Consider the following 13,467-nt stretch of genomic DNA (forward strand, 5'->3'; position numbering starts at 1 on the left):
ATCTATCATTTACAAAGTGCACAGCAGTGCAGCAAAAAGAGATGATTTACCTCGCATCACGCCCATACAATACACACCCCTGGCAGATTTTATTTCCGACTTGGTCAGATGTCATAAAATGGCTTTTAAATCACCCCTGTCCTGTAGTGAGAGCTGAATACACCTCAGTGAGGTATCCGTAATGCAGTGTTTAATGGCGTGGTGTGCTCTGTCAGACTGGGCACTGGGGCATGGCACTGCAGCATACGATCCCTCTGCTCTTTTATATTGCCGTAATTATAGGGTTGGCAGAGCCCAGCGTGACGCACATTTCCCTCAATTCCCATTAAACATTCTGCTATTAATCAAAGCCGTACCGCATTCTGACCCAACGTTTACCGATCAGTTCTTCCCTTCCTACCTTCCGTCCCGGGATTTTTTTTTTTCAAACAGTAAAATTTAGCGTCGTGTTTATGAGCTGCTGTAAACGGTGTTGTATAAGTGTCAGGGAGTTAGACAATTTAACATGTTTCGGCGTCAAAACAAGCTTCTGTCAGTCGTAACTGAACTGTATTTGGGTCTTTGTGTAAAGCACAGCCAACGGCTGCGATTTAATGGTCTTGACTGCGCAACCCGCCATAAAAGTTAGATGTTTATTCTTTACATCACTTGCTCTGTACTCAAAAGAGGACTTGGGACTCTTTATCAAGAAAGCAGAAAACAGCCCACTATGATGGTGCAGGGGGAAATCTGGAGTCTCAATTTAAGCCAAGAGAACAGGAATTACTCAAATTAGGTTAAACCAACCCAAACACGCGGCTTCATTAAATCACTCTCACAAACACACATAGGGAGATAGAAAGGACAAGGGAAGATATTAGGTATTTTAGCACTTAATTGAATTTCTGTCGTACATTTTGGAGCAGTTTTGAGTGTGTGCGTGTGTGTGCCTTTGGTGAGTGAGTCATAGTGATACGTGACTTACAGCTGAAGTGTATTCACTTCTACAGTGCATAAAGATCAATGGGCATCTCTATTGTCTCATTTAGGCCCATTAATTGTTCATTAATTTATGCCACCGTGCGCCTATGCCAAGAGCGGTAATTGCAAATTAGCAATGAATTTGACTCTTTTGCTGCAATGTCACCATCTTAAAGGTATGTGACACCCGAAAGAATGAAGAAAGTTCGGTTGAGAGGTTCTGTTATCATTTTAAATCAAGCATTTAACAACTGAGGCTGTTGTTGCTTACTTTAATGTTAATTACGTGCTCACGTTTATTGTATTATACTGCACTCTGGTTTATTTCATTCGTATTTTATCATTTTATTTAGCACCGATGCACTCTCCCTGGCAAAACAAATGCAGGTTAAATACAGCCTTTAAGAAAGCAACAGTCTGTCTATGTGAGTTTACTATTAACCCTCAGGGAGACTATTGATGTGCCGTAGGTTGTGGATGTCTGCTGACAGGCCTTTCTAATTCCTCTTTATGAGCTTAGAGGATGACACGTGCGTTTCAACTGAGCTTCCCCAGCAGCTGAAATGCACAGACTGGACTAAAACCTTGCGGCTTGTCTTTTAAGCACATCAGACAGCCTACATAATAAGGATAATTATTATTGTTTAAAACAATTCACGGGCTGCCATGAATGTGCACGAATGGATTATGCAGCTCTTCTCAGCAGATGCAGCATTATACACAGCCTCTGTGAGAGTTGGGTTCTCACAACACCAGCCTGATTTGAGCAGAGCTGCGTTTTAGATGTAATATTACTGTCTTTGCCCAGGCAGACACAAGGGATTAGAGAGCTTCAGGTATAAATGGAGCACTCTCAAATAAAGCACACACACATAAATGCGTCCAAACACTGCCCTCGTTTTGTAAATCTGATCAAAACAGCTTTCACTGACCCGTCTTAACTTAAAAAGAGAAATCAGCTGTAAGATTGAAATGTAAGGGCCTTTTTCATCTGCACCGAGACATTTCTTTTTAAAATGTTCCAAAGGGAGATGTCAATCATAATCGGATTTGGTTTTCATTGGTCATTACTGAAAAATGTATTTAGGTCACTACTATTCTGAAAGTTTTTCTGTATTTGATGGCTCCCTGGAACACTTCATTTTGATTGGTCAGCTGTGGCTTTGTTAGGTCAAATATTTTTGATCTTTAAATTGGATGTTCCAACATTGCCATACTGGAGATTTGATAATTTAAGATCTCAATATTAAATCATAAGTATGTACCAGCATTTGTCTTCCCAGCTAAAACAAATTTTGTTCTAAAATGTCTTGCTAACATACCCAAAAAATTATGAAATGTTCTCTGAATTTTCAAAACATTTTCAGTTTATCTTGGTTATGGGAGCGTTATGGGACTTTTACAGAAATTATTGAAATGCTTATGTTGAATGTTCTCTTAATCATCCAAATCATGAACGTCCAAATAAAATGTTTCAGAGAAACGTTGAGTCAACAATGCAAATAATAGAAATATAAATTTTGGGCTAAAGCAAGAACTTTATTAAAGACCAGTTAACTCTGAATTAACATTATATTAACAGCACAACAAGAATGATCACATTAGAGAACCTTGACAAAATGTTAGCCGACATTCTGAACAACGAGTTGTTGCTTCAAAGATAAATAAATAACATTTAGAGGATCTGTCAGTGGCACATACGTGTTAAGTTAAAATCAGGTGACTGTGGTTTCTCCAGTGTTTCCCTTTGAGAACTTTTACGTTAAGTGCGCAATGCTCTTTGGAAACGACTTATTTTTCAATTGATCAACGTCAATAGCCCGGTGGCCTTGAAAATTAAAAATAGCTCACGCACAGAAAAAAAAATGTAGTTTAGTTTGTCCAAATGCGTTCCTCACAGTTGTTTGTTCCTAAGCAACAGAGGCGCCTCGCGCGTGCGTCATTTCCTCCAGAGCGCAGTGTCGGTATCTCACTACGGACTCGGTAGTAGCGACAAGAAATCCGAGCGAGCCGCACTGACCAGACGCGCTGCTCTTCAGAGCTCAGCAGCCAAACTTCAAACCTTCGTGCTGTGTTTCTGTTTCTTTTTCGGAGTGGGACGCGTCTCGCCACCGGTTCCTCAACGCGCAGTGTCTTACCAAAAGGATTAAAGTCACTATAACGGACGTCAAATCCTCGCGGGACTTAATTCGGGTTTGTTGTTTGCCTTTGAAAGAAGACTGTAGTTTTTCCACTCTTCAAAGTGATTTATTTAACCGATTTCAGCATTAATCAAAAGTTTCCAAACTGCACCGCGCTAGTTATTCCGCGTTGTTATTTTGAAGACTTAACTCGGCATGGCTGGTCTCACTACAGGTTAACGCACGAATCGCGCCGCGCTTCTGTTTTTAGCGAGAGGCAGCGATCGCGCTCTGTTCCTGATGCCTGATGTGAAACCCCCCTGTGGTTTTGAGGTGTCCGAGAATGAGCACGGAATTGGAGCGCGCTTCTCTCAAGTCGGGCGCGAACTCCCTGGGCTCCGGTGGCCGCGCGCTTTCCGTTAACGTCAAGAAGTTGCACAACGCGCTCAACGTGCTGCTCAACGACTTCGAAAGGGAGCAGTTCATCCACTGTCTCAACGTATACCACGCCAAACGCAATGTCTTTGATCTCGTGCAGACTCTCAAAGTCATTCTCAACACACCCAACAAGCGCCAACTCTTACCCATGCTTCGCCTGGTCATACCCCGCTCGGACCAGCTGCTGTTCGACCAGTACACATCGGAAGGGCTTTATCTGAAGACGGATCTGCTGGCGGCCGGTGTCAAGCACGAGTGCTCGGATGACCACGGAAGCACGAACGCTCACGCCGGAGCATCCTCCGTGCACTTTCTGCACGAGTCCGAGCAGGCCGGTCCCAGTCACGGACCCGTGCGGCAGGCTCCGGTTTTCAGCACCGCGGCTGAGGGGACAGCGCCAGCGCTGATGCAGGAAGCGCCCGATGAAATTCGCCAAGTTACGCTGAAAAGGAGCAAGAGCCATGAAGGCCTGGGATTCAGCATACGGGGTGGGTCAGAGCATGGAGTTGGCATCTATGTGTCTTTGGTGGAGCCGGGATCATCCGCTGAGAGAGAGGGGCTCAGAGTTGGAGACCAGATCATGCAAGTCAATAGCATGGTGTTTGACCGAGTCACTCATGGAGAGGCAGTCAAGGTGACGTGTGATCTCTATGTTAGTGTGTGTGTGTGTGTGTGTGTGTGTGAGTGAACGTGTGTTTTTGCCATTGTTTTAAACATTTCACATTCTTTTGACTCAGTCTGGATCTGTTGAGTATGAAATTATTCAGGAAAGACGTTTTTGAGGGGGTTCATCAGACTGCTGAACTGATGGAAACCTCTAGGAACCTTATCCAAAAAGGCAGTTTTTCTGGAAAATGCCAATTAAGTTAAACCCATTATAAGAAGAATGTTTTGATGCATGCGTGTACGATTGTTGGTGTTTTACCATTTCTAACTGTTCTTTAAAATCGTGGAGAAACTCAATGAAAACAAATTCGTACATACTGAATATAAATAAAGATGGGCCCTATGTATACTAACTAAAAGTGTAATAACATTAAGGAAAATTAAGGATGGTTTGACTGCCCTCATATCGTCCAGTTAAAAATATAACTAAATAATAATATTAATAAAAGCATTTTTTCTTTTATTTATAACTTCAACAAAGCAAAATCTAAATGTACGTCTTCTTCGCAGGGATCTGTCAGTAAGGCAGTGTGAGGAACCCTGTTGGTCTTTTTATTTTTACAGTGTTGACTCTCCTTTTTTGTACCAAACAGCCCCATTTGCTTTCCCCCCTTTCTCCACTTATCCTGTAAAGTCCTTTACCAGTGTCACAGCCCTGCAGAAAAATCTTTGGCCACAGTCCCAGTCAGAGTTACTGGCTTTAGCAGAGCTAAAATCAATCTGTAATTTTTTTTTTTTTTTTTTTTTTTTTTTTCCCACTTGATTACACAGTGCTGTGCACTAACTCTTGGCCTCAACCCCAACCTGGCCACGGGCAGTGTGACTAAACCATCTCACTTGCTCTCTTATCTCTTCACATGGTCCTAATCCTGGCCTTTTTTTAAAACACATTTGCTCCCATTCCCCCCGTGTGTGTCCAAAGGTAATTTCAGGAAATTGGTATAATTGACTCAAAACGGCCCATTGGTGCTGTGGTGCGGGGGAAAGAATCGGAAGGACTGGTGTTTCATCAACTGTAACGTCCAGTTAGATATTTGCCTGTGGTGGAATCTATTATCGTCTCTAATTTTAGTTCTGGATTTGAGAGTTAAATCATAGGTTACATAACAATTGAAGCTTGTACAGTTTGCAGAAGAAGAGCGATGACAGGCAGCCACCTCACTCTTACTTTCCTCTCCTCTTTGCTCGCTCGCTCTCTCTCTTTGACTATTTGTGTGGGCTGGCTCATTCTGTGTTTGTTTTTTGGTTTTTTTGTTTTTTTCAAGCATTCACGTTAGACTGCTGAGGGAAGTGCGGCATTCTTTTGTACCGTCCTTGCTTTGTTGTACTGCCTGTCTTACTCATGTCGCAGTCTCGTTTGCCTGTCAGAACTGAATCCACAAACTAAAAAAAGCACAGAGCAAATAACAATGTGAGTCAAATCGTTGCATGGAAGCTCAGACCTGCATCGGCTACACTTCACTTGGCACTATTCAGACAGTTCTTGCTTTCTGTCGATCACACCAGCAGCATCTTGTATAGCTGTTTAATTACATTAATATTTAGTGGAATTTATATAGCGGCAGCTCAGTGCCTGGCATCTGTTTATAAAGCTTTATTGAGTGAGTCAGTCTGTTTTGATTGCAGGTTCCGTATGGAGGGATTAAAAGTGATTGACCATGCTACTCAAAGTGCCTGCCTGTTAGCATTTCTAAATAAAGATGTTTTGAGGTGAGAACAGAACGTCTCACATTTCCTGTGAAGTTTACTATAAAGCCGAGGTGTGAATTGAGCTGATTTGACAATATCTGAGCTGTTAACATGATATCTTATGGAAGATGACATGGCCTTTGGCATTTCATGTTGCATCTTATTCTGGACTGACCTACAAATTGGCCAACCAGGACTGTCACATTGTAGTTGTACACCAAAAAATACACTAGCATGGAAGATTTTAGGAATGCACGATTTATTTTTCAAAATGTGTTTGTTTTTAGCGTCCAGGTTGTTTTAAAAATAATAATTTTAATATTTTAATTTGGTTAATAACTTAATTCACTGCAACAATAACAATAAAAAAATAATACACAGTACAACTGCAAAATGATAATACTAATTTAATTTTAAAAATAATATGTTTTTAAATTTAGTTCTTTGAGTATTTTTTTTGTTTAATGTAAAATTATTAATGACACTAAACCGATTTATACTTTGTGGATTTAACCAAGAAAATATGACTTCTAATTCAACAATAATAATAATAATAATAATAATAATAATAATGAAAAAAAAAAAAAACTTAAATGTGAGGACTTTGCCTCCTCATTTCAGAACACCACTGCAGTCCGCTGATATTTATATATTTAATATTTATTATAGTTATTTTGTTTACATGCCTAAAAAAAACCTTTGATACTTTCACGGTGTCACACATGTTGTAAGCTCAGTCAAGTTCAGTCACCAATTGCCAATTCACCAGTTCTCACTGCCACCAGTGACTAGTTCTTTATGTACTAGTTGTTCCAGCCTGACAAGACCAATCACCATTTTACATGGTAAAATGCTTTTTTTATCTGAATTCCAGCAGTTCTTCCAGCATCATTGTCTCACGTTAATTGCAGTAGTTCCTGTTTGCGTGCTAAGCTAATAGGGGTGTTCAGAGCCACTCCTGTTGGGATTCCTGCTCTCGTTTATTAATTGGATCCATTCTGCTTCCCATTAGGACCTGAATAATTCATAAAAGCGGTTAATTAAGCAGACAGTGTTTAAGCCAGAGAACACACTCAAAGCAGCCTCGACCGTGAGCTTTGATTAGTTCTGACAGAGAGTTTGGCGTGTGATGAAGTGCGTCAATGGGTGGGTAACAATAAATCGAAGCGCCAGGGATTCGTTTATCTCATTTAATCGCTACGTGAATTGACTTTTCACATACTCCAATTTAGTATGATTACTCTTAGATGGGATAAAAAGGATCACGGCCTAGCAAAAAAACACTCTCAAATCCTGTTCAGTCATCTAAATCTGCATAACTGAAGACTGATCATTGGTTTAAAAAAATGACCTGCTGAATAATAGGGGATTGGACAAAGAAGTACAGCAGGCAAAGTCACATCGTCTGCTCTCTCTGTCGGAGTCTCACCCCTATTGACCTGCCAGTCTTAAGTAATTATTCTCAATGACAAATTGTGCCGGCAATGCAAATAATGGCGATGCAGCTGCTTGTACTTTCCTGTATTTCTGGTCTTATCTCGATCACCTATATTTTATCATTATCTCTTTCAGTAGAATTCGCATTAAGCACTGAGAGTTCCTGAGTCATGCGAATAGCTAATAACAACCCCCAGCACACAGAACGTAAGCCCAAAACAGTGTGCACTCCACATCTGATGGTTCTGGAACAAACAGAGCTCAACGGCGGTATTATTTTCACCACCACGATGCACGTTGACCATTTTATAACATATAGAAGGAAAGCCAGAGATAATGCTGTGGGGAGAGAGTTTGTGCTTATGTAAGTGTCAAAATAATGAAAAGCTGATTTGTTTTCCGACCACTGAGGATCATCAAAGACAGTACGGGTCGGTGAAAGATAAGATGGTTCAATTTATCAAAGCAAGAGAGATGATTTTTTCCCATAGCTTGGAGCAAGAGAGGGAGAGTGAGCGATACTGAGAGGGGAGGGGCTGAGGTTGATGGGAATGGAGTTTTACACAGTCCATCTGCCGCACTGTCATGGAGATTTTAAAAGGCCAAACGGATGCCGGAGGAACCGATAGATGTAGAGTCAATTAGAGACCTCTTTTTTCCCTCAGTTTTAGCTGAGAGGCTTCCAGAAAGAGAATAGCGTAGACCCACCATGATGTTGCAAAGTGCTTTTCCTTGACAAAAACTCACGACGGACCAGTACTGTAAGTATGCATAAATAACTTCTTTCTAATGCAAGACCTTGTGTGAACATTAAAGCTTGACAAGCCTGATTATTCTACATTATTTACCCACATAAGCCTGTTTTGTGGTTACACTGGAGTTTCCAACTTGCAAAACAAAAAAGATGCTTAGGTTTTTTTGTGCAAAATCAGTTTGAATGTTAAGTCTTTTGAACACACAGTGTTAGACTGAACAATGTTTTTAAGTTTATAGCATGCTTTGCTTATGTGGTAACGATTATTTAAAAAAAAATGATTAATGCATTTCATTTTACTGGCTTAATTTATTCTGCTGTTGATGTGGTTACTGTTAGCTGTTAACATGGTTCAGAGTTCACATTTTTACTGAATTAGCAATTGTTGATCTCACTGTTTTTGAGATCTGTGTGTAAAATTATGTGCATCTCATATATAAGTTTGTCTCTAGGCAAACAATAATGCAAAATCAAACTTGATGAAATAATAAGGTTTGTGTTTTTAAGTGCATTAGTTTTAATTGTTTGTGTTAAATTAGCATTGACTAACAGGTTGCTTTATTTTTAGAAAGGTCAGTTTAGGTGTTTTCACTTTATTTAAGTTTAGTTTTTTTTTACATCGTAGTGAGTCTGAGTCTGCACTAGGGGGAATTTAACTTGTTCTTTATAATTACCTTCTTGTAGAGCGTGAATGTTTGTAGTTTGTGGTCATAGATTGCCTGTGCACACACCTCTGGCCTTCCTGCTGGGTTTGAATGAACAAGTTGATCATTGCTCTTTCTTTCTCTCGTTCTTGTTTACTGGCTTGTGTGCCCTGTCTCTTCTGCCTCCTGTTATCCGTGGCGAATGACTACATCTCACCCCGTCGTACTCTGCTCTCATTTAGAACACAAATTCACTTAAAGGGGTCATATGATGTTGCTAAAAAGAACATTATTTTGTGTATTTGGTGTAATGCAATGTGTTTATATATATATATATATATATATATATATATATATGTGTGTGTGTGTGTGTGTGTGTGTGTGTGTGTATAAACATAACCCCATGTCTATATTTGTGACTGAAGAAGCAGCAAAACAACAACTATTACTTTATGCTGCTCAAAACTAACGTTTGAATAGTAAGAAGCAAGTTCTTTTAATAAGAAAATGCAACTTACTTAAAGGTTATGAGTCAGAAGCGCCAGACTTTCCTTGCAAAATCGGAATTGCATCACTTTTTGTCTCAGCCAGCATGGCCTGCTCCCAGGTTTTGGGGTCAGCCCTCCTGAAATGCGCTGAACACACTTTAATATTTGTGTTGAACTGTTGTACTGTCTACAACACTGTAAAAAAACTAAAAATTGTCCATTGACTTGTTGAATCTAAATTTTTCCATTGGCCCAATTGAATTTCTGCACTGCCCAGGACAATTTTTTCTTTGGACAACTGATGCCTCAATTAAAGAACAATACATTTAATTGGGCCAATGGAAAATTTTAAATGCAACGAGTCACTGGAAAGTTGGAGTTGGAGGACTAAAATATTTTACAGTGAACTTAATGACTGATTTCTAGTCGTGTCCTCTTTTGGAAGTATAAACACAGAGCAGTTTGACTTTCACAAAGAAACACAAGGTTGTCGCTTCAGAATTATAAGGCTCTATCTGCATTCTGAGCAGTTTTGAGATATTAAGCTTCAAAGTTTTTACATTCCACAGACTTGTGTGAGAAGATCCCTTTTTGTTTTCTAAAACTAAATTTTGTGTCCAAAAATGTACACAGCTTACAAAAGAAATATCACATAACGTAAATAAGATGTCACAGAATAAGAATATGTAATTAACTCCTTTTTGACAAAAATGCCAGATAGAACCTTATAATTATAAGGCGACGAGGTGTGTACAAGTCCTGATTTTTAAAAAGAGTATCTCTTTGGTTTTCAGATTTTAGGCTTTGAAACTTTAGGGATCTTATCTATGCACAGCTTGTAACACTCCAAAGAGAAAGGAAAACTGAAACCGCATCATATGATCCCTTTAAACCTCGTGCCTCAATATTTTGCATGCCGTTTCAAAAATGTTTTGGCAGACAGAAATGCATATAATTTCTTAACAGATGATCAGTAATGATTACATCATAGTAATGATTGTGGCTTGGTATGAACGTATTTTTGTGATGGGAAAATGTTTTTTAATGTTTCTTTTTGTTTTTAGAAAATTGTAAGATAATTTTAGTAACTGTATAATTCCCATACTACCATGTATTGTGTGTCCAAAAATTATCCTGGTGGTGTAAATTTTATTTCATTAGTGCTATACAAAGTTGCGTAATTAAAACTGTGGGTGTTTTAGAATGGCTGACTGAGTTGTTGTGAAATGAGAGGCATTAATCATCTTTAGCCTCACCGATTAGCTATTTTGCTCTTTGTATCAACTCTAGCTACCAAAACAATTAGAAATTCTATCAAATGAAGCACTGCAACCAGCTACTGTCGTGGCCCTTGGCTGCCCGTTTAAATTTCTTTCTGTTTATGTTTGCTTTACCTTGTTCTCTCGCTATTCAAACCCCAAAACAGCAATTACCAAAGCGAGGAGAGCGGTTTCGTACTGATGAGTCTGTAAAGTTGTCTACTGTTGTTGCTGCCCGCTGGCCTTGACAGATATTAGATCAATCTCGCAACACGCAGACGTCCGATTCAAGGTATCAGAACGTGTCTGACTGCTGCCCTTGGAAGTGACATATGCTCCATCTGTGCTAAGTGCCTGGCTGTGCATACGCTGCATTTACTGCGCTGAATCACGTCACTGAATCAACAGCGAAGCACAGCGGTTTTCACGAGATGACGGTCTGTTTGCGTGGATGCACAGCAGCTTTGTCCTTATTGAAACTAAATAGAAAAGACAGAGTTGGAGGCATGAAGCAAATGTTAGACAAAGGTAACTCTCCACACTTTTAGTTACCTTATTTTACGGTACAACCCAGGCAATTCCACGTTACTGTGCAATGCCAGTTTTGCAACCCATTTTTAACCCAATACTTTACGGAGAAAAAAAAAATCTCTCAGGCGCCTGCTTGAATGAATATCGCTCTCTCTGAATAAAATGCTGGGTTCAAATTTTTATCTGTGAAAGGAGAATGCTTTCATGTGTTGCGTTTTCTAAGTGGTACATTTCACTGTTAAACTCTCATACTGTTTATGGGTGTTATCCGGTCTTGGGCCTGTCAGATTGCTTTTAAAAGCTGAACGAAAAGTTGAGGGAGAGCCTTGCTGAATGTATAGTGGCTGACAGTTCTGTGAGTACACAACTTTTGCAGCAGAGCCGTGTGGTCATGTGTTCTGCACAATGTACAAAAAGTGAGAGTTTGTGTTAGGCAGTGATTAAGTAGACTTACAGTGGATTAGAAGTGGATTTAGCTGTAGTTAAACTGTCTTTTAAGAATTTTGAAAGTAGCCTATTGGCAATACAATGTGTAAAAAGACCAGAGAGAATGGATTTAAAGTCTTACTTCCTGTGCTAAACAAGGAGGTCTTACAATAAGCTGAAGAGAAAGAGAGAGAGAGAGAGCGAGAGAGAGTATTTCCAGTATTTTTATTATGCTCAATGGTAGTTTTTATATTTTGCCTGTTACTTTAAAATAGCTGTCTATAGGAAAACGTGTTGACTAGCAAAATATAATTTAGCTATGCACGCTAAGGGAGTGATGCTAACTGGCTAATTTCTGATCACTCAGCTGTTTCTCATTCTTGAAATAAGCTGATTGGGAAAAATTATTCATCAGAGAATCCTGAAAATAAAAGTATCACAATTGCCCCAAAGTAATAAGCAGCAAAACTATTTTCAACGTTGATAATAAGAAATTTGTTGTTGAAAAATCTGATTTGGCATCACCAAATTAATTATGTTTTTCATACATTTTAAGTATATTAAAATAATATTTCTCAATATATATTTTGTATTTTTTTTTTATTTTAGTCATGCCTATTAACTTTTAGAAGGTGCATATGACAGTGAAAGCAATTTCTAGAAAGCAATAATTCACAGTCAAAGTGAGTTTGGGACTATATGTACAGTATACAGTTCATTGTTGAGTTTAGAGTGCAAGCTAGGCTGAAAAATAATGAATCCTAAAGAAAGGCAGAAGAGAGCGATGAGCTTTTCGTCTAAGGCATATGTTTTTTTCCCCCTATTTCTTGGTATTTGGAAGCTGTACCGTTGTTCTCTAGTGCTGTTATGTGACAGTGTACTAAACACGTGTTTAAAATCTAAATTTATACTGACGGTAATATGTGCTATTGGTATTTTAATGGAGTGTGCGTCTTTTATTTGCTTGTCTTCACACTGCGTTGCCACAGTTAATGGAACAATAAACAAGCAAATTAAAATATTGGCAACCTCGGTGACTCAAATGCTCTGTGATCCTCAAATCTCTTTTAAAAAAATGAGGAAATAAAAACGTCTCTCTTGTTTTTAGACTTTGTATTATAAGCTCCTTTTGGGCATGTTTGCAAGTTTTTGTCTTGATCAGCAGCTGAAAATGAACATACTGTATGCAGTAAACCTTCTCTGCAAACAGAGATAACACGTATATATTTATCTCACCTACCTTTGCTGGCTTCAAACTTTTCAAGTGAGATATTTTCGTGCCTCCCTGGAGGCATACGCTCTTGACCTTTTCCTTTTCTGAATGGGTCATGAAATTTGAAAAGCCCTCTGCCCTTCCTTCCGCACAATATGAGTCCTCCATCCAGATTTACAGAGAACGAGTAACATGTGAAGGCTTGACAAATGAACTGATGTGCAGAAATGAAAAGCATGAGAGGGAAGAATGAAAAGCTTGAGCTTGATTTATCACATGAGGCAGAATGTTTTAAGATTTGCTCTTTTATGGCAGGTTTAGTGCTCTGATGTCCCTAAAGATCTTTATGTAAGATCTTTAGCATCATCAATGTGTTTTAGCGATAAGCTAATCTGACAGATGGAAGGCTAAGATGTATGTTCAAAAAAAGTACCTCACGTCGAAGAGTGAAGGTTGTCTTTTCTTGACATTTTTTTAAGTGGCGTACTTCAGACCTACTTTTTCTTTTTACTGTTTAATGGTGTTTCTAGGTCTGAAGTCTTCAGGGGGTAGTGCACATATTGCAAAGCTTTTACGGGCTGTTCCGAAACTGTCCACAGATCCCTGTGGTTTAGGACACTGAAACTGCGACAGAAAACATTGCGTTTAATTATTAATCCTCATAAAAAACTGGATTACAGTGATTTTTATGGTATCTCTTTAAACTTCAACCTGAAAAGTCATCTACAAGATTCAAGGTGGTTCATCTTTAATCGCAGTATGTACAGTATTATGAGATACCTGTGCAGTTGTGCTATGTTAACAGCAGGTTTGTAGATTCCATTAATTTGCAGCTGTGATGA

General features: G+C 39.1%; 1 protein-coding gene across 1 annotated transcript in view; it reads left to right on the top strand.

Moving 5' to 3' along the window:
- Window positions 1–789: 789 nt before the first annotated feature.
- Window positions 790–13,467, top strand: part of whrnb (whirlin b) — a 51,091-nt gene continuing 38,413 nt past the window's right edge. Inside the window, exon 1 of the mRNA XM_043240078.1 lies at window positions 790–4,152. Coding sequence (XP_043096013.1) covers window positions 3,424–4,152 — 729 coding nt within the window. The 5' untranslated portion in view covers window positions 790–3,423. The remainder of the gene's footprint in view (window positions 4,153–13,467) is intronic.

Source organism: Puntigrus tetrazona, chromosome 5 (assembly GCF_018831695.1).
Source record: "Puntigrus tetrazona isolate hp1 chromosome 5, ASM1883169v1, whole genome shotgun sequence".
Lineage (NCBI taxonomy): Eukaryota > Metazoa > Chordata > Actinopteri > Cypriniformes > Cyprinidae > Puntigrus > Puntigrus tetrazona.